The sequence below is a fragment of the Ctenopharyngodon idella genome, chromosome 15, assembly GCF_019924925.1.
Source record: "Ctenopharyngodon idella isolate HZGC_01 chromosome 15, HZGC01, whole genome shotgun sequence".
NCBI lineage: Eukaryota > Metazoa > Chordata > Actinopteri > Cypriniformes > Xenocyprididae > Ctenopharyngodon > Ctenopharyngodon idella.
The window spans coordinates 35,164,963-35,187,462 of record NC_067234.1 but is presented as its reverse complement, the minus strand read 5'-3'; the positions used below and the strand labels follow the sequence as shown (position 1 = coordinate 35,187,462).

At 35.8% G+C, this 22,500-nt stretch overlaps 1 protein-coding gene across 5 annotated transcripts in view; it reads left to right on the top strand.

The window, feature by feature from the left end:
• LOC127495843 (cGMP-dependent 3',5'-cyclic phosphodiesterase) overlaps window positions 1–22,500 on the top strand; it is a 137,396-nt gene that overhangs the window by 30,249 nt on the left and 84,647 nt on the right. Inside the window, exons 1-3 of one of the 5 annotated variants that reach the window (XM_051863220.1) lie at window positions 8,036–8,161; window positions 16,607–16,667; window positions 18,918–18,999. In XM_051863220.1, coding sequence (XP_051719180.1) covers window positions 18,952–18,999 — 48 coding nt within the window. In that variant the 5' untranslated portion in view covers window positions 8,036–8,161; window positions 16,607–16,667; window positions 18,918–18,951. Of the gene's footprint in view, window positions 1–8,035; window positions 8,162–16,193; window positions 16,393–16,606; window positions 16,668–18,917; window positions 19,000–22,500 lie in introns of those variants that run through there. The other 4 variants (XM_051863219.1, XM_051863218.1, XM_051863216.1 and 1 more) reach the window with 4 other exon arrangements.

Here is a 22,500-nt window from a genome sequence, read left to right as displayed (position 1 = left end):
CACACACACACACACACACACACACACACACACACAGAGGCAGGATGTAGGTGGTGTTTTGTATGTAGTGCATGTTAAAACGAGTCTAAAATAATCACAAACCCACACAGGAGGATCTCCAGAGCTCAACACTGACTCTGATGAGAAAAACAACAACAGCACCAGAGAGACGAGTGCATGTAGAGGCTCTGGGGTGTTTGATTGTGGCATTGTTGTGTTTTTGGCAGGTGTGTGTGTGTGCGTGTGCGTGTGTGTCTCAGCCAGATGTTAATTTCCATGTTGAGTCCTCATCACTGGATTATACGATCAGACTCCAGTCAAACGTACATCTTTTGTCCTGTGTGTGTTTTTGCACTTTGCAACTGGAGAAGAAAAATATCCACCAATGTTAGTTTCACTCAACACCAGTTTCACCTCCTCTGTGAGAATCTGCTGAATGGATTTGCAGTTCACTGTTACCGGTAGCTGAAAGCGTTCTCCATTTAGTCAAAACATTAATTCAAACATGAGGAGTGTCTCAAAATTTGTTTGCTAATGTGCTCAGATTTAGTGTGTTCATATCAAAGAATCCTGAAAAATAAAATGTATGATGGTTTCCACAAAAATATGAATGTTTTCAACATTGATAACAATCAGAAATGTTTTCAGAATGATTTCTGAAGGATCATGTGACACTGAAAACTGGAGAAATGATGCTGAAAATTCAGCTTTGATCACAAGAATAAAATATAGCTGCAGGCAGCGATGACGGGCCCAAGCCCTGGCGACACCACCACCCCGGTGGCTTAAGGAAACCTGAGAATGGCGGGCAACATACAATCTTATTTTAATTTAAATCAAACAATGATTTTACACAATATGAGACACTTCCTGTTTCCTTTTTTTGGTCATCAATTTAATCCCTCATCATAGCAACACTGTTTGAGATTTCTTATAATCGTTAGCAATTTAGCATCTACAATGTCTTTGCATCATGTTGATCGAGTTTGGTGGCGATTGCATGAATGTCCTGTGGGGAGTAGGATTAGTGTACTTGTTGAACAATTTTTTTTTTTTTTTTTTACACAAACGCATCGCTTCACTTCAGAAGGCCTTTATTAACACCCCAGAGCCGTGTGGAGCACATATTTATGATGGATGGATGTGGATGGAGACACTTTCTTCAGCTCATACACATTGATCCCGTTCACTGCCATTATAAAGCTCGGACGCATCAGGATATTAATATTTCTGTGATTATGTTTATCAGAAAGCAGAGAGTCATATACACCTAGGATGGCTTGAGGGTGAGTAAAGCTTGGGCTCATTTTCATTTCAAAATGAACTAATTCTTTAAAAACTCAGAGCCTGATTATTCAAAAAATCCACATTCAAACCAAAATATCTGACTTCCTGTTGGTCGGAGCTAATGACTGTAAAATAGAAAGTTGTCCGGCTTGATGAGAACAATATGTGTACCGAGTTCGGTGACTCTAGGTAAGACTGACCTCACAACTTTTGTCAAAAGGTGGCGCTATAGAGCCCTTTCTCTCCTCCCTTTGCCCATGTCTACTGTCCAACAACTTTGACGTGTGTTTCATGCAATTTGAAGCATGCCAAGAGCCTCAAAAACACCCAAGAATATTATAAAAGTTTGATATGTTGCCATGGCAATAGTTTTTAAGATATCAAGAATCCTTTCACAGGGCTTCGGCCCTAATTACAGTTTAATATATATTCACATAGAAAACAGCTGTTTTAAATTGTAATAATATTTCAGATTATTACTGTATTTTTGATCAAATAAATACAGCCTTGGTGAGCAGAAGAAACTTCTAACAAAAAACATGAAACTTTTGAGCAGTAGTGTTTAGTTCCAGATCTAAATCGTGATCGGATGAGCTGCATTCAAAGTGGTTATAAAAAGACACTGATAAAGACACACACACACACACACACACACACACACATCAGCTGAATTCTCTATTAATGCACCAATCAGTCGTTCTTAGAAGATCTTTGATCATTATGTTGCTTGGCAACCATAAACGGCCTATAGTTCCGCTAATGAGCTTGATCACTGATCAGAGAAACTGTCTGTTATGATTATTATGAGTAAATGTAGTCAATTATTGCACATTGATGTTGTTTGATCTTATCATCATCATTCTTGTACTTTAATAATCAAATACTTTGACACATTAGTCTTGTTTCAGAGCAGTGAATCTCTCTCACACATGAGTTTTCACATCCTTCTGAACATGTCAGAACACGCGTTCACACACTAATCCTTCATATTCGACCGTGTGTTTGTGTGTGTGTGATGCAGAGATTGAATCTTTTCTAAGGTGTAAAAAATGCAAATATAAGCCGACGTGCCCCTCCAGCAGTGCATTTTGGGAAAATGACTGGGCTATTAACACTTGTTATCTTTCTGAGCGGCACGGCTGTGGTTTCTGCTTTCAAACGCTTGATTTTCATTTGGTTTTCCTGTCGTTGTCACTGCAGGGAGGTGTTTGAGAGAGAGAGAGAGATGTTTGTGAATGAACGCTGCTGAAGGGCTGCGGAGTGACGCGTGTAAATGAAGTGAAGGATGTGAATCTGAACACAAGCGTGTGCCGACAGATTCTTCTCAACGCGCTGACGGATGCGTGTCCGAGCAGGTGCTTCAGACCTGTGAGATCACACACACACACACACACACACACACACAGGCATCTGGACGTCATTAGTCGGATCAATACCTCTATCAGCGGGTGACGACCCTCGCTCTGTCTTTCATTCATCCTATTTTTGTCTCCATATGAAGTCAACTTCTAGGGATTTTCTTTGTTTTTGAACCCTGATCCAACAAAACACCACGACTGTTGTATTATTCTGCAAATAACGATGTTCTTCCTCAGTGTTTCTGTCTTGTTTTCCAGTACAAATATCTAAACATTCTTAAATCAAGATTCATTTACTGGAGAAGCAAAATGACTGAAGATATTAAGACTTGATCACTGAGATTGTGCTTATGACAAAAATATCTGCCAATGAAGTCAGAAAAATAATGTTAATTTTTCTGACCCCACTGGCAGATATTTTGAAATTATTTACTCTTGTTTTAAGCATGAACCCACTCATAAATTTCAGAAAACAAGACTTAATATCTCACACTCTTAAAAATCAAGGCTCTTTGTTGCCATCAATGGTTCCATGAAGAACCTTTAACATCCATGGAATCTTTCCACTGGACAAAAGTTTCTTTAGATTATTAAAATATTGGTTCTTATAAGAACTGATCACTTAAAGGTTCTTTGGGGAGCCAATCAAAAAAAAAAAAAAAAAAAAAAACCTTTTGGGACTTTTATTTTTAAGAGTGCAAGTAAATTTTCCTTCTCAAGTAAATGTGCTGCTCGATCGACGGTCAAAAAAAAAAAAAAAAAATTTATTACAGTGAAATGAATGTATTATATTTTAGTTTGATAATGTTTTTTATTTAATACTTCATATTTTTAGGGGATTTTATGGTACTAAATTATATTTATGCAGTAGTTATAATGCATTTATTCACTTTTTGAGCACAGACCTGAAAATGACATTTCCAACTTAAACTGTGGTAAATCTTTAATCTTTGGAGCAACAGACTGAAGTGTGGTCTCTTTTTAAAGACAACACTTGACAGATTATTGCTGAAGTGAAAAAAGGTTTAAAAAGTGAAACTAAAAAAAAATGCACAAAAACACTGTTTTCAATTTTTATATGAAATATATATTTTCCAAAACACATTTTACTCTAAAACTGTGAGAAAATCAAAGTCATAAATATAAACAAGTTGTGTTCCAAATTTGAGTTTGATATCCCAAAAAATGAGCTTTCAGTAAGATTTTGTTTGGGCGCAGTACCAAACTCTTCCACTAGATGAAATTCATCTCCTATTCATTTCCAATGTGCTCATTTTTGACTGCAAACAATGCAAATGTGTCTGTTTTATTCAGGACCATTTCACCTTTTCAAATCATGTCAATGTTTTTGTGTGTGTGTGTGTTCACATAGCAAGTGTCAAAACGTTTACCAAGTTTCGTACCATTCTGATGAAGTAAAATTTCTGGGAAACAAGACAGAAACACTGGTTAATAAACTCAAGTTTGCAGTGTCTGTGCTGTTGATGTCACATGTAAAATCTGTCTCGAAGCCAAACCGGTTGAGAATTGCTGATCTCGAGGGTCTATTTCTCCGATCTCTCTGTTTTTCAGCCTGAGACTGTCTCCATCTGTCTTCTCTCCATACTTCATTCTCCGGCTCTCTTCAGATGTGTGTGTTTTGCCTGATTTTCTCTGATCAGGCTTTATTTGTTCAGTTGTGCGTCTCAAAAAAACATCAGACATTAAAGCTGAACGTTCAGTGTGATTTTGCTCCAGATCAACACTGTTTGCTCTGCTGTAATAATTCATCCTGTAGAAACACATCCAGACAGATTCTAATCATGTCTTTCATTACAGACGTTAAGCATTCATATTCATCCATTTCAATCCACCATTTATCACTTGTTTCTCACTCTCTCTTATTTCAATTTCTAATGTATTGGCAAAACTGTAAGTATACATGTAAAAATTAGTGCAAACGGATAAATTAACTTTAATTAGGTATAATCTTTGATACAAATCTACTTAGAAGGAAAATTACAAGCAATTTATTAAAAAAAGTAATTAACACAAATACATTTATTTATATTTATTCAGTTTTATGTGCGCATTTGTATTGCAAAATAAGTACAATAATTATAAAACAGTTATTACAAATAGAGTAAATTAAGGTAACACTTTATTTTACAGTGTCATTGTTACATATGTTACATGTTGTTACTATAGTAATAACTATAATTTATGCATAATTACATGCAACTAACACTGAATCAAACCTAATCCTAACCCTATAGTAAGTACATGTAGTTAATTAATATTACTCAGTACTTAAATGTATAATTACAGCATAACAAAGACACCTTAAAATAAAGTGTAACCTAAATTAGTATTAACAAGATAAAAATGTATTAAAAAGATAAAAATAAGTTTACATTTATTGATTTAGCTTACAGTTTTATCCAATCCATCAATTTACATAAAACATAAGCAATTTGTAATAAGAAAAAATAAAATTAAATAAAACAACATACATTTATATTTATTCAGGTTTTTTAAGTGCATTTGTATTGCCAAAGCAAAATAAGTATAATAAATGTAAAATATCTAAACTTTCAGTGATTAAATGAGTATTAACAAATAATAAAAATTAAAATTCTAGATTTATTAAGATAAAAAAATATATTTGAATGACATACATTTATATATATTAATGCACATTAAAAACTGAATATATATATATATATATATATATATATATATAATATTCAGTTGTTAGTGTGCAGTTTTATTGCCAAAGCAGTGATTAAAAAAAAAGTATAAAAAATGTAAAATAAAACTAATTATTAACCAGATAAAATGTATTAATAAGATAAAAATTATACATTTTGTTTATTTGGCTTACAATTTTATCCATTCCAAATGAAATAAAATGCCATGACATACCTTTATTTATATTCATTCAGTTAATTAATATTAATAATCTTAATAAACAGTTTTTCTGCAATGTAATATAGTTGATTAGTGTAACTTTTGTGTGTTTTTGTTTGCCTAGCAACATGAATACAGATGTGTGTCACAGGTGCGGCTCATCCAATCAGAATTTAGAGTCAGAACAGTCTGTTTTATAATTAGAAATGAACTCAGATCAGCAGGTCAGAAATAAACAACTCTTTCTTTGTATGGTTTTTTCCAGAGACGCTGTTAGAGAGACGTGATTGAGCGTCTCCCTGACCGCTGATGGTTACTAAGCAACAACCACACGCAACGATTGCCGTCTATTTTTTGTGTGATTATTAATCTGTGAGTTCTTGTGCAGGAGATGGAGATCTCTAAAGAAAAGACAATTTAGACGCTTTACTGCTCAAATAACACAATTATACTGAATAATTCATGTTAGAGATCGAACACAAACACAAGCTGTACATTTGTGCTGTTCACACAGTAGATCTGGATTCACTCTAAACGTGTTTCTTGCTTATTTTTATGAGCTGGATTGATTTTCTGTGGCAATCACTTGAAGCCAGTATATTGATCGGATCTCCTCCTCGTCAGGAATGGTTTGAACCTCTGCGGTCTGTGACACTGTTGAGGTTTCATTAGTGTTGAAAGTTTTGGAGACAATAAAGAGGAAATTAGGAAATTTTGGCTCCTCTCATAGCATGAAACTCATCCGCAGAGCCGTTTTGTGTGTGGTGTTTCACTCTGAGAGAGAAGTGTAGAAATATCTTGTTAGTGGTCCAAGTGCGTAGCTCTGAAACTCTATTGTAGTTGTTAAATTTTCCAAGGATCAGCATTCTCTCCTAAAAGAGATCCGACCAAACTGTAAGTCATAGAGACTTGAAGCTTTGAGGGCTGGTAGTACTCACACCATCTACAACATTACCAAGTCTCACCCTGATCGGCCTGACGGGGGCGCTACAGCGGTCAAAAGTACGAAATCGCTCACGACTCCTTCGGATTCACTCGTCGTTCTGGCGAAATGGCATTTTGGATTTTTTGAAAAACCTACTTTTGCGAACTAGTCCTAGGTTTTTGGCCCAATCGGAATCAAACCAGTGCAGTGAGATTCTCTGGAGTCTGTCAATAATTATCCAAAAAAAAAAGTTGAAATTTCGAATCACGGTCTCAAAACGTTTGAAGTGGGCGGAGCCACTTTTACTAAAATGGCTATAACTCGTGAACAGAATGAGATATTTTCACCAAATTTGGCACACCTATGTAAGAACTCATTGTGTGGTCGCGTGAAAAAGGACGCTGCGACTGGCCACTTGGTGGCGTTATAACAGGAAAAAAACTTGGAAATGGCTATAACTATTTCACCATTAGTCCGATCATCTTGAAAATTGGCATGCAGTGTCTTTATCCGAGGAGCCATGATTGTCTATGAGGACATTAATGTATCTAAAAAAAACATGTCCACCATCAGCCAATGAAATTTGAGCAGCTATCAGACAAGGTTAACGAAACTCGCTGGGCCTCTTTGACTCACGGCCCTAGAGACCTGTGAGAAATTCAAAAGAAATCGGCCACCGGGGGGCGCCTTCGTGTTTTTCACATGCTTAAAAGGATCGTGTGTTGTGCAATTTTTCGCACACGTCCATGACATTCGTACCACATGGTAGAACTCCTCATTCTAAGCAACTTTGCCTCTAGGACCGCCGCTGTTTATCGAATCGTTCATTAAATATTGGAGATTATTTCAGAAACCAACTAGTCCTAGGTTTTTGGCTCAACCTCATTAACTGTTAAAAAGCTTTAAAATCATATATTTCCCATGATAAATTGCCTGTATTTGCTGTAAATGGTCTTTTCCACCTATGATCGAGATGGTTACAGGCTTGTTAAATAAAACATACCTTTTTATGCATGAGCTTAAAGGCCTTAAAATGCTCAAACCCCGATAATTGCTGTATACTTTCATTTGGGTTTCTTTTTTTCTTTCAAATTTTCACTTCTCTGCAGTGTAATGACTGTGCTTTTGGATCTTTCTCTCTCTCTCTCTCTCTCTCACACACTCACACACACACACACACACACACACACACACACACACACACACACACACACACACACTCTCTCTCAGACACACAGATCTCATATCATTGTTTCATTAGATCAGTGTATCCAAACAGAGTCTAACTGTCTGTGTTTTCCGGGAATATCTGATGGGGTGAAGAGGTCAAACACAGAGGTGTGTGTCTGTGTCTATTTCCAGGTTACGATGTCTCCATGGAGATGATTGACAGGGTCAGAGTGGCGACTCTGACATCCCATAGTTTCCATGCCACCTGCCTCTCTCACTCTCACGTGTGTGTTTCCTCTGTCGCCACACTGAACGTCCTGCAGGAAACACAGGGTGTGTGTGTGTGTGTGTGTGTGTGTGTGTGTGTGTGTGTGTGTGTGCAAAGATGAGCCATTTCCTCTCTAGTCCCCAGGTCACCATTAGGGCTTCCTCTCTCACAAACACACTGAAGGACCGTCACAACTCCTGACTGTAGTCTAGTGTGTGTGTGTGTGTGTGTGTGTTGGTCCGTCATCACATCTTTAATGTCGCAGTAAGTTTCGCTTTTTCACTTTTCATCTTTCTGACTTTCTCTTGTTGACGAATAACATGAGGTTTTGGTTGATCAACATCCAGATTCTAGGTTAAACCGCATTTATAGGACACCGGGGCTAGTTGTCACGTGGGGAAGTGAACCTATTTCACAACACAGTTTTGAGTCATAAATACTTGCTTTCTCAAGCAGTGGTTTTGTATGTTGGATTCAAACATCTAGTTCTGTTGTAAAATGGTTATTTTTTAAAAAAAAATTATTTTTAAATATTTTTTTGTGGATTATGTTCTTCAAACTACACCTATTTTATCACTTATTTTGGTTACATTCTACTGATTATAATTAACTTTACAACTACATGTCAACTTATTCTACTAACTTTAACATAAGTCTACTAATACTCTGATGAGAGTTAATTATAGTTAATTATAATTAGTAGAATGTCTAAAATGGACCATCGAAATAATGTAAACCTTATTATTTATTAATTAATTTTTTTCTGGGTCAAGTTGTCAACATGTGTTTTATATTTTTTATAGTTTTGTAGAACTGGTTATTTATCATTTCTGTTGGCCAAAGTAGTACTTTATTTATCATTTTTGTTAATGTAATTGTTCATGAATTGTAATTGTTTTACTGTTTATATTTCGCTGAAATGTCGACTGTATAATACATTGAGTGAAACTTTCCTTCTTACCTTTTTTTTTTTTAATAACAAGTTTTTTTGCTGTTGTTGTCAATACTTTAAGGTTGTGTTTATGTAGAAGTTTTCATAAACAGACCCACCCTTAATATTCCTTAGTAAACAGTGTGACAACTAGCCCCGGTCTGCCCTACATGTACAGTAGAAGGAAGGAAAGGGAACTGTGTGTTTTAGCTCTTGTAACTGCTCAAGTATTTCACCTGATCATGTGACAAATGCATTTTTAAAATTTGCATTTATATTTGCATTTATAGTCAATATACAAGAAATAGCCAAAGAGTACAGCAGGATACTGATGACATGATTATATATGTCACATAAACTACACACTGACACTTTTACATCTGTATGTGTGCGTAAACGTGGTTTTATTGGACGTGTTTTGAAGCGTGCTGTGATGACGTTCAGATTTGTTTGTGTTTGTTCAGTTCAGACTTTTTCCTTCTGCGTTGTTCTTGTTCTTCTTAAAATGTCAAAAGATCACAGAACATTCATATAGGAAACACTGTAATAAAGTTTAGAACTTTAGTTAATGCATTAAATATCATGAACTAACAAAGAACCACCACCTTTTACAGAATTAATCTAGATTCATGTTCATTTATAAATATACTATTGTCCAATAATTCATTAATCTTAATTTATACTTTGTTTAAAGTGCTCCTATTAAATTTAATCATTTTAATGATCATTTATAACCTCTCTGGACAGATCTACTTTGTTCTTATGTAATAATCATATGTAATTGACAAATTCATGACTTCCATGAATCATTGCACTTAACATAATTGAGTTACTCTCTTTGTTTTGCAATTAAATTAAATATATTGTGTTTAAACTCATAATGACTGAGCATAATCAATAGTTTATGTAATTTTTATTTAATTACTCCATTTGCAATGCTTCATAGGATGTCTTGTCACAAGTATTTAGCTTCACATGAGTGTGTGCAGTGTTGTGATTCATCTCAGAGACTTCCAATTACATTCTCCTTATTGAGGATTTCTTAAAAATCCCTATGGAGACCACGAGCGTAAAAACACTTCCCGATCCGAGGCGTGCAGTAATGGATGACTCGTTTTTACTCTATACTTGCAATTCTTTGACCTCATCAACACCTTGACAGTAATGTTGTTTCTCATTTGAATCAGGTTTTTGGAAATTAAAATTTTATAAATTAAAAATGTTACAATCAGTTTTAAATTCTGAAAAAAAAAAAAAAAAATGTAAGAAAACTCAAGCCACATTTATTTCTGTAGCGCTTTATACAATACAGATTATTTCAACGCAGCTTCACAGAACAACTTCACTGCAATAATCATGTTCTTCCATTAATATTTCTGTCTTGTTTTCCAACACAAATATCTAAACATTCTTAAATCAAGATACATTTACAGGAGAAGAAAAATGACTGAAGATATTAAGACTTGCTTATTGAAAAATATATGTAAAAATATAGCTGCAAGCAGCGATTCAGGGGCCAAGCACCGAAGGCACCGCAAGCAGAGCAGCACAGTTCACAACATCATAACTTTTGAACAAAGATTATAAAAAAACCTGTTCAGTCCAAAGATCATCTGATCAAATTTTGGTCAAAATTGGACAAGATTTGTAGGAGGAGTAGCAAAAAAGTGGAATACTGTACTTTTCAAAATGGCCACTACTGTACTGGGTGGAGTCTTAATGTAAGACGTTGAATGTGATCAGTATGAAGAGAGGAATCAGTTGTACTAAGTTTCAAAGGGTTCAAAAGATATAACCTTTATAAAATGGGGCAAAATTTTAAGGAGGAGTAGCGAAAAAAACTGAATACTGTACTTTTCAAAATGGCCACTACTGTAATGGGTGCAGTGTTATTGTAAGATATTGAATGGCATCAGCATGAAGAGAGGAGTCGGGTGAACTACGTTTTTCTAGAGCAAATGGTTTAAAAGTTTAACCTTTAGAAAAGTGAATTTTGAACTTGTGGTGGCGCTATAGAGTTGGTCCTAGAGACTCCAAAATTGGTCCAATTACTTTTCATGACCATCTCTACAATTGTGCCAAATGTCATCATTTTCTCATGTTCTGTTCAGAGGGCTGCCTTCGGTGAAGTGAGTTTGTGCTTAAAATAAGAACAAATATCTGTCAGTGGAGTCAGAAAAATCATCTTGTTTTGCTTTAAATGAAGCTTATTTTTCTGACCACACTGGCAGATATTTGTTCTTATTTTAAGCACAATTTTCACAGAATTACCTGATATAAAATCAAAGGAAGTCTGTGCAGTGTCCTCACTAATATAGTGAAACAAATGTGTGTGTGTGTGTGTGTGTGAGTGTGTGTGTTTATAGTGTTGAGGCCACCCAGCCTGTAAAATCCCCTTTTTATGTTGCTGCTCTTTCTTTGTTTCTTCATTGTTTTAATTTGCTCAGAGTGTGTGAACTTGTCTTTATGTGCTCACTTGCATGTTTGAGCATGTGTGTGTGTGTGTGTGTGTGTGTGTGTGAGTGTGTTCCCGAGGGTAATGCGCTGTTGTAATTACTGGTTACTGTTCCTTTTCTCTGAACACAGTCTTGATTAAACTCAGTGTTAAATGAAAGTGCTCCGGCGTTCTGATCAGGTAACGACATGAATGAGTGTGTGTGTGTGTGTGTGTGTGTGTGTGTGTGTGTGTTATTCTCTTGAGTGCCGTAAACCTGTAACGATGGATCTTTGTGGAACATTGATCCATATGTCGCCTGATTTGATGGGCCACTCAAGAGGTTCACACACGCACACACACACACACACACACGCACACACACACACACGCACACACACGCACACACACACACACACACACGCATACATTTTTACCCAATAACTTGCTGACACACTGTTAAAAGAAATATGGTAACACTACTTGAAGCCTTCATGTATAATGCATTATAAAGGTATTCATAATGTATTTTATAATGCATTATATCTTTTTATGAATAATTGTAACTAAAGTTAAAATGCATTATAATATTTGCAGATTTCTTGTTCCATCTGAAACTGGTTGTTTGTCGAGTATTTTAATGCATTATACTCTCTAAAGGTGTGTTAAACGAATAGATACGTATTATAATGGATTATAACTGTGGTTACAATTATTCATGAGACCATTATACAGTGCATTACAAGTCATAATTAATGCATTTAAATACTTTTATAATGCATTATACATAAAGGAATACCAAAAATATTTTTAAAGTTGTAAATAAAACAAAGATTATTGAAGTACGTTTTTAACAAGAAAATACTATTTCAGTTTTTCTACTTCAATATTTAACTTTTAATTTAATGTGATACACGTTTGTGAAATTTACTTGCAATTTCTAAGAGAAAAATTGTTTCTACAGCAAGTTTCTTTGGTGCAGCTTTTGCCCGTCATAAATGCATATGTTCGTGTGTGTGAGGGTTTTACGGATCTGAGGGAGTCGATCATAATGAAATTAAACCCTGCAGGGAAACATTGATCACGTCTGACACTAATATACCGCGACTGTGTTCGGCTTCAATCTGTCAATCAAAAAGAAGCGGTTTTTCAAAAATATCATGATGACATTAAATGAAAATTCACTTTCATGTTTACTTTTGCAATCCTTTGTTGCCACATTGACACAAAGAAGACAAAATGACCAAAACTACTATCATAACATTTAGTCCATTTGACTTGTGCACTGTATGTAGTCATGCAGTGGTTTTGTGTAAGTCAAGCCAGCTTTATTTCTACAGCACTTTATACAATACAGATAGTTTCAAAGAAGCTTCACAGTGATAATCAGGAAAATAATGCACACTTCATCAAATATGAGACCTATTGTGATCCATGTAAGAATGATTATGAACGCTATAATTATATGGATATTTAAACATAAATTTATGTTGCTGTTGTTTCATTTTTTTTGGAGCTCCAGGTCACGGTATGCTTTAATTGTGTTGAAAATATATGTACAATATATAAAATACACATTGCATGGCATATACAGCAGCATGAAAATTAAAAATTTCACTGGAGAAAAAGTTTTTATTATCCAATAACATTAAGTCTCTGGTGTCTCCAGAATGTGTCTGTGAAGTTTCAGCTCAAAATACCCCACAGATCATTTATTATAGCTTGTCAAATTTGCCCCTATTTGGGTGTGAGCAAAAACATGCAGTTTTTGTGTGTGTCCCTTTAAATGCAAATGAGCTGCTGCTCCCGCCCCCTTTCCAGAAGAGGGCGAAGCTTTAACAGCTCAACAACAACAAAGCTGGAGAATCTCACGCAGCCAAAATGAGGATTGTCAGGAGAAGAAAAGAGTACACTGCAGAAAATGATTTCAAGTCTTTTTTTTTTCTTTTTTTAGTACAAATATCTAAACATTCTTAAATGAAGATATCAAAATTAAGTGACTTTACACTTAAAACAAGAAGAAAACTGCCAGTGGCATCAGAAAAAATGATCTTGTTTATTTACATGTTTATTTTTCTTATCCCACTTGCAGATATTCTTTTCTTGTTTTAGGCTTAAATTCACTTAATTTTTTAAACATTTTTCAATAAACAAGACTTAATGTCTTCAGTTCTTCTGCTTCTCAGATTAATGAATCTTGATTTAAAAAAGTTTGGATATTTGTACTGAAAAACAAGACAAAAATAATGAGAATGTTTTTGCGAAAATTATTTCTTGTGACGCTGACATGGAACCTGTCAGATGGATGTTGGAGCTGCAGTTAAAGTGTCCTCAGATCAATAATCATTTAGTGCTGAAATGAGCTGTCGCTGCTCAAGCACTGAAACACGTGAGATGATCTGATGAGATGTGCACATGGGTCCGCACAGAACAGATGATCAGATGATCATGTTTATCGAACACTTTCCTTTCATCACATGAAGGTTGTGGAGAAATTCTTCTTTAGGTCTAATGTTTTGTTCCTTGTAATTGTGACTTGTTTACAGGAACCCTTGATCAATACTCACTGTGTGTGTGTGTGTGTGAGTGTGTGTGTGTGAGAGTGTGTGATCATTTTCTCATATTCATTGCAGATAAAAGACAGAAAGATAGACAGGAGAAATACTCCAAATGTACAGATCTCTTTCATCTCGTTCATCTCTGGCAACATATTAAATCCCTGAATGTTCCTCAGGCACGTGCGTGAGAACATTGCAGCAGCTAGATTTCTGAAGGGACGTAGAAAATATGATCATGTTACTGAAATCCCTTCATTGGCTGCCGATTCACTTTAGAATCGAGTTCAAAATTCTGCTACTTGTATATAAATCTTTAAATAATCTTGCACCTACATACCTGACAGACCTACTCCACCGCTACACTCCTGCTAGAGGTCTAGGGTCGGAGGGGAAACTCCTCCTACAAATCCCTAGAACCTTCCTAAAGACCAGAGGAAACAGAGCTTTCCACCTCATGGAATAATTTACCTGATCACATCAGATCGGCTTCCGCTTTATCTGTGTTCAAATCTTGTCTCAAAACACACCTTTTTTCCTTGTCTTTTAATCTTGAGTTGTGTTTGTTCTTTTGATGATTCTAAATGTATGTTTCTTGATTCTTTGTGTTCCATTTTCTGCTTTTAATGTACAGTACAGCGCTGTGCTCGGCCTGCGGCTGCTTTAGAAATAAACAGAACTTGAACTTCAACATTATTATTTTTGGTCTACATTCTTCTATTCTGATGTTCCATTATTAAATCAGCTCAAACTGTACAGGCAAACTTCATTTTCTAAATAATTCATGGCTTAGATGACATTCATAATCAGTATATTTTCCAGTAAAAATATAAAGCAGAAGCAAATTTACAAAATCACTTTAATAAGATAAAAATATATCTCACACACACACACACACACACACACACACACACACACACACACACACACACACACATATATTAGTGCTGTCAAATCAATTAATTGCGATTAATCTAATCTAACTTAAAAGTTTGTTTACATGATATATGTACAGTATATATATTATATATATTTATATATTTTATATATGTGTCTGTGTGTCTGTGAATGATTAGATATAATGTTTTTTTGTTTTTTTTTGTTTTTTACAGGTAAATATTATTTACTTTAGACATAAACTCATTCAAATGTTTTTTTTGCAGTATTGTGATATCATTTAATCTTATTTACTATATTGATTAATGTAAAAAAATTAATCAAATATTTTTCTATAATTAATAAAAAGAACAGCCTTTTCAGTCTATTTGTTTGATCGATCTATCTATTTACACACACACACACACACACACACATATATTAGTGCTGTCAAATCAATTAATCGTGATTAATCGAATCTAACTTAATGATATGTGTGTATATATATATATTATGTTTATATATATTATATGTGTGTGTGTGTCTGTGTATACTGTAGATATATATTCACACACATTATGTAAACAAACTTATATGTTAGATTTGATTAATAACAATTATACATATATATATATATATATATATCAGTTTTTACAGGTAAATAGTATTTACTTTAGTTTATAAGACAAACTCATTCAAAATATACATTTTTGCAGTGCTTTGCTTTTTTGCAGTATTGATGAGATATCATTTAATCTTATTTATTTACTAAATTGATTACTGTAAAAAATATGTATATTTTTTTCTATAATTAATAAAAAGAACAACCTTTTTAGTCTATTTATTGTTTGTCTGTTCTCGTTAGATCGATCTATCTATCCGCTCTACCGACAATATTAAGTCTTTTTTTGTGTGCTAAATGCCCAAAATAAGAACAGTCTTGTGTAAAACAAATATTAGATGTAAAATATATTGTTTTTCTGTTGTTATTTTTTCAGAAATGATTGTGCTACAACAAGTGTGAAATTTGAAGGCACATCATTTTCTGGATAATTCTCCAAAGTGAAATGCCAAATTACAAGGAAATGTTCTATCTATCGCTCTATCGTTCTTTCATTTTTGTCATTTTACCTGTCATTCTGTTGTTCTGTCTATCATTCTAAAATATTTAGTTATTTTTAGTGCAATTTTTTTGTACATTTTTTAGTGCAAATAAGTACAGTCATTTACAAAAACAAATATTAGATATAAATTATATTGTTTGTAGTTTTCAGAAATAATTATGCTAAAACAAAGTGTGACATTTCAAAGGCACATAGTTAATTCTTCAAATTAATGTGCCAAATTACATAGAAATGTTGGTGTTCAATTTTTACACAAATGATATATGTGTATATAGAGTAAATTGGCTGAGAGAAACACAGAGGGTTTTAGGACCCTGATGAGCAATAAAATCAGAGGCTTCCCCAGTCAACAGAGAGAGAGAGAGAGAGAGAGAGAGAGAGGACAGAAGAGTGGCTGTGGTGTGTGTGTGCTGTCAGTGTGTTCCCTGCTGAGGGCTCGAGCGCACACCTCTGTGAGACCCGACACGAGTGTGTGTGTGTGTGTGTGCGAGTGAGTGTGTGCTGGTCTGTGCGGAGCTTTGACACACAGGAGGGAATGACATGAACGCTCATGAGAGGAAGCGAGGAAGAGACCTGTAAGAACACACTGCCAGCATGAGGACATGTTTACACACATGCCATCACACACACACACACACACACAGGGCAGAAGATGGTAGAAGTGAAGCTTCAGAACTGTGTGTGTGTGTGTGTGTGTGTGTGTGTGTGAGACAGATAGTTAGATAGAGTTGGACAGAAGTGGACAGAGATGAGCGCAGCATGTTCTGATGCTTCTCGTTTGTCTTTCAGACGTGGACAGCAAGTGTTCCTGAGAGCGGACGACACACCTGCTGTCTTACACTCCCTACAGGTAGGAACACCTGTCTATCTATCCATCCATCCATCGTTCTGTCCATCCATCCATCGATCAATCGATCTGATCACATCTGTCTTGACTGGATTTGTTTCTCTTGATCTCGTCTCACACATTCGTGGATGAATTCGAGGTTGTTTTCTTTCTTTAGAGGAAAGACTTGAGGATTAATAGACAGAAAACAGATGAATGATTTACAGAGGAAACAGGTCGAAATCAGAAACATGTGTGTGTGTGTTTGACCTCATCGCAGCTCAGTTCATATCAGCACACTTTCTGATGTTATCTCATAATAAACACACACAGACAAACACAACCTCACGCAGAATGTGTTGATATTAGTGAGTGTGTGTGTTTGCTGTAGGCGTGTACAAAAAGGGAAAACCAGTTTAGTCAGTGCTGGTATTCAGCCAATCAGCTTAAATGACAATGTAACCTGTAGAACGCAAACACACACACACACACACACACACACACACACACACACACACACACACACACACACACACACACACAGCTTGCGCTCTGGGTTTCTGTTCTTCAAGGAGTTTATAAGGTAAATCCTTCAAATCATGAAATAACTCCAAAGAATCCCTTATATGGACTCTGAGGGAGAGAGAGATACTGAAGATCCCTCGTGTATGTGTGTGTGTGTGTGTGTGTGTGTGTGTGTGTGTGTGTGAGAGCCGAGTGTACATTATTCTCATTTCATTCTCTGAAGTGTTTGTTCAGTATCACTTTACAGTAGGGTTGTATATGTGAATTTAAGTATAGCATTAGTTATCAAAAACTAACATCATTTGCTCGTCTTGTTTAATGGCAGAAGATTCACTGCAAAAAAATCACGTTCTTCCTCAGTTTTCCAGTATCTAAACATCCTTAAATCAAGATTCATTTACTGGAGAAGCAAAATGACTGAAGATATGAAGTCGTGTTTCCTGAAAAATATATTAAATTAAGCGAGTTTATGGTTAAAACAAGGTCAGAAAAATACGATTAATTCAAAGGAAAAACAAGATTATTTTTCTGACTCCATTTGCAGATATTTGTTCTTGTTTTAAGTAAAAACTAAATTAATTTTTCAGTAAACAATTCTTAATATCTTCAGTTATTTTGCTTCTCCAGTAAATGTTTAGATATTTGTGCTGGAAAACAAGACAGTCGCAGTGTAAAATTACTGTTGCGTTAAAAATATTAGTAGTTATAGTAGAAATGGACAGTAATGCGATTAATAAACGCTGAGACGGGTTTGTGTTTGTGTGGATATCATATTTAAGCTGGAACTAACAGTATAAGTGTGAGTTTCTCATTTGAAGCGTTGTAAGTTTGGTTTCTGCGATTGAGATCACGGCTGATGGAGGTTCATGGAGGTTTTAAACGTGCGTGAAGGGCTCGTATGGAGCAAATACACACACGCGTGAATAAACGAGGCTGATGTTTCCAGGTCAGACCGCAGCGGTCAAACGCAGACGTACGTCACCTTTCCTTTCCTAAACGCTCTGCGTCTCTCTGTGTGTCAGAAAGACTCATTAGCATAAAGTGAACAAGGCAGTGATTTTATCACCTCAGAGAAAGAGAAGATGATAGAGGAGGACAACGGGTGAAGGACGGACGGAGAGGGAGAGAGAGGGAGGGAGGGATAAATAGATCACAAACGAACGGAGCACAGATCGGGAATGAAAGGAGCCCATTACAAGATTAGATAATGTGACACTGAGAGACAAACAGATATATGCAGAGACAGAGACGTGTGTGTGTGTGTGTGTGTGTGTGTGTGTGTGTGTGTGTGTGTGTGTGTAGAGAGAGAGTAATAGATCTGTCTTTCCTGTCTGGAGGTGCTTTGGGTTTGTTGTGTCCGGTGTCACATGTGACCCGCTGTGTGTCTCACCCTGAAGATCCAGACAATATGAGAGGTTAATCTACTGTCAGAAACACACACACACACACACACACACACACACACACACACACACACACACACACACACACACACACACACACACACACACCGCAGATGTGCTGCATTTGCATCTTAACAGAGACAGAAAGTGAGAATGAGAGGAGAACTGCTGCTGTCAGCCGTCTCTATCTGTGTGTGTGTGTGTGTGTGTGTGTGTGTGACAGCTGCATTTAAGCAGGCGTCCACTGAGCGCGCTCAGTTCTCTTATCGTTTGGTCTCTCGTCTTTCACCCTCTCTCTCTCTCTCTCTCTCTCTCTCTGCATCACGCTGTTCTTCTCGTTTAACAGCGCTGAGTGTGTATCAGAGATCCAGAGAAAGCCAATGCAGCGGCACGTTCACTTCAGAGACACACGCCACGATGCAGTAGAGGTACGACACACACACACACACACACACACACACACACACACACACACACACACACACACACACATAATATAATATAATAACTTTTATTAAAAAAAATGATGCATTTCGAATTGTATTACAAGGAATTATGAATAAATTTATAATCATTATTAATTTATAATACTTTTAATACTTCTCTAATGCATTATAGACAGGCTTCAATTAAAGTGTTATATATACACTGACCGGCCAAAAAAATTTGCTTTGGATTTTAAGATGCAAATACTTAAAGGTGACCTATAATGCTCCTTTCACAAGATGTAATATAGTCTCTGGTGTCTCCAGAATGTGTCTGTGAAGTTTCAGCTCAAAATACCCCACAGATCATTTATTATAGCTTGTCAAATTTGCCCCTATTTGGGTGTGAGCAAAAACACGCCATTTTTGTGTGTGTCCCTTTAAATGCAAATGAGCTGCTGCTCCCGCCCCCTTTCCAGAAGAGGGCGGAGCTTTAACAGCTCAACAACAACAAAGCTGGAGAATCTCACGCAGCCAAAATGAGGATTGTCAGTAACGGTGTTCAGCCTTACATTGTTCAAACCGGAGTCGACACTGATGGAGAGACTCAGGAAGAAGTTACAACTTTTAGACGTTTCTGAATGGTTAGTGGATAAATTTATGTAGTTGCTGTGGAGTTGATTCAACTCATCGACTAGCATGTGCCGTCATGTTAATCTTTTGTGTTGAATTGACCCTCGTTTGTGAAGCAGTCCGGTGTAAAATGACGGCATGACAACAACACTCTACTACAACAACTCTTCCTCTTCTCTAAAGCAGCCAAACATGGCCCCGCCCCCTTTGTTGTGTGTTCTCGGGGGCGGGGTTTATGTACATTTTAGGGTTAGTGATGTCACAAACACAGGAAGAAGCTCGTTGTAGTCCCTACCAGCTGTTTAAAACGTGATTTCTGTAAAAGAAAATATCTCTCTTTGCATTGAACTTTGAGCGTCGTAACTTTGCAGATGTTGTTGATGATCAAACAGCAACATTACACACTAACTAAAGTTAAAAAAGTCAAATCATAATTAACCCCCCCTTTAATTGAAGCCTGTCTATAAACTCTTTATTTTTATACTTTTTTATTTATTTATTTATTTATTTATTTTTTACAAATGAGAACATTTCTTTTTTAAGGTTTAGCTTATTTCTTAGCACAAATTTGTCACCAAAATATGATATTGAGGTACAAACACACACACACACACACACACACACACACACGCACACACACACACACTGGTGGTGGTGTGTGTCTCTGATCGGCTGATTCTCTCTGTGTGTTTGAAGTTTTTGGAACAGTTTCATTCACACATTTGTTTGTAGAAGCTTCAGAAGCTTCATCGTCTCTCTAATTAACTCATTAATACTGAGATCTGACTCCGCCCACTGTTCTCACTGCCCCCTCGTTAAGAGCAGACGGCTGATGGCCAATTAACTCCATTGATTATACAGCTCAGATCAACACTGAACTCTAAAAGCCTTCTGTCCATAATGAATATATTCATATTTAATTGTCATTAATGAAAGTGAGAGACTAGAGAAGAGATATTACCTCATGAAGTGAACTTTATCTGCTGTTACCTGACTTTATGTGCTTCTTTACGTATACATACATATATATATATATATATATATATATATGTACATTCTAGCTGTCTTCTGACGTCTTATTTCAGAGATTGTGTAATGGAAACATTCACACACAGTAAACTGTCATTCTTTCAGTGGTGATCAATACACTGATTAAATCATTGATCAAGTCAGTTTATTTATATAGTGTTTTTCACAACAGCTTTAAAAGAGTTTCTTCTGCTCACCAAGGCTGCATTTATTTGATCAAATATACAGTCAAATTTTCTATGCGAATATATAGTAAAGTGTAATTTATTCCTGTGGTCAAAGCTGAATTTTCAGCATCATTACTCCAGTCTTCAGTGTCACATGATCCTTCAGAAATCATTCTGATTATTATCAATGTTGAAAACAGTCGTGCTGCTGTGTGTGTGGACGGTCGGTGTGTGTTTGTTTCTCATGTTCATGTGTGACACTGTTCCCACTATTGTCCTGATGCCAGAAGAACACATTACTATGAATAGAGAGAGAGATGAGAAAACGAAACGCAGATGATGTGGAAAATGTTCTCCATCATCACCTTTTGCTCTCCTTTTCCCATCAGTGTGTTTTTCTGCTCGCTCCATCTCGGACCTTCATATCCTCCGCGGTTTCATCCATGTCTCTCCGGGGATGTAATTACTTCTTATTCTTCTTCGCTCTCCCTTTCTCTCCCCGCTGACAAATTGCAGTAGCGTTACGCTCTGTCGCGTGAAGCGGTACGTCTGTTGCATCTTGCTGTAGTAGTAATAATCTTACACGGTTCTTTGAGAACTGACTCGGGTTTTCATTCAAGATTCAGTTGTTTTAGATTCTTGCACAATCAAGAGAAACAAAATAAACTCTGTGTTTTTTTCCAGCTTAAAGGAAACACATATTCTTAATGACGGTCCAGCAGAGTAATGCATTAACAATTTAAATGATATTTGCTCAAGCATTTATGCTTTTAATCTATCTGTATATATCGATCTCTAGAAAGACATTCAGCTGTAGTAAACTTACTGTAACGCGGCCTGTTGTGGCTTATTGCTTTAATTTATCAACTCTGCATATTGTTTAATTACACATTTAATTGTTGCCGCTCTTAAAAAAATGCTGTCTTATTCAGTAATTTGTCTTGCTTTAATGTAAAAATATGAATGTATCAATAATATCAAATATCAATAATAAATATAAAAAAAAAAAATTGCAGCAAAATTGAGATGTAAAGTCTTATTTTTGTATTTATATTCTATATAAAATATAAATCTAATAAAAAATATATTAAAAAATATTTTACATGCAGTAAAACATAAAAAATATAGACAATAAAAGAAATGTAAAAATATATATATATTTTTTTCTGATTTACAAACTGATTTTGTTTGATTTAAATGTTAAATATGCATTTAATATTTACATTAATTACGTTTTATTCCTTCATTAAAGCGAAGCGATTCATCCTAACACACAAACATGCTCAAAACACTCCAGTTATCTTGTTTTAAGGATGCTTTTGACTGGAAAACTGATAAAGAGGAGTGTTTTTGTGTCGCCGGTCATGTCGATGCAGTACTTTGCACAGACTCTAGATGATTGAATCACATGATGCACTAGTAGCTGTAGTGATCAGATAGTTTTGTGTGATTATTGATGTTGGGCGTGTTTCTCCAAGCTCTTGTTGTCTGATTATTCAGCAGATGGTTTGTGATCCGCTGCGACATTTTCTGGCATTAATTTGTCTCATTCCAGGGATGTCAGTATCTGTTGATGAATCAGACCGTCTGGGATTCAAACCCACAACCTTCTGACGTCTGGATTAATGTGTGTGTGTGTGTGTGTGTGTGTGTGTGTGTGTGTGTGTGTGTGTGG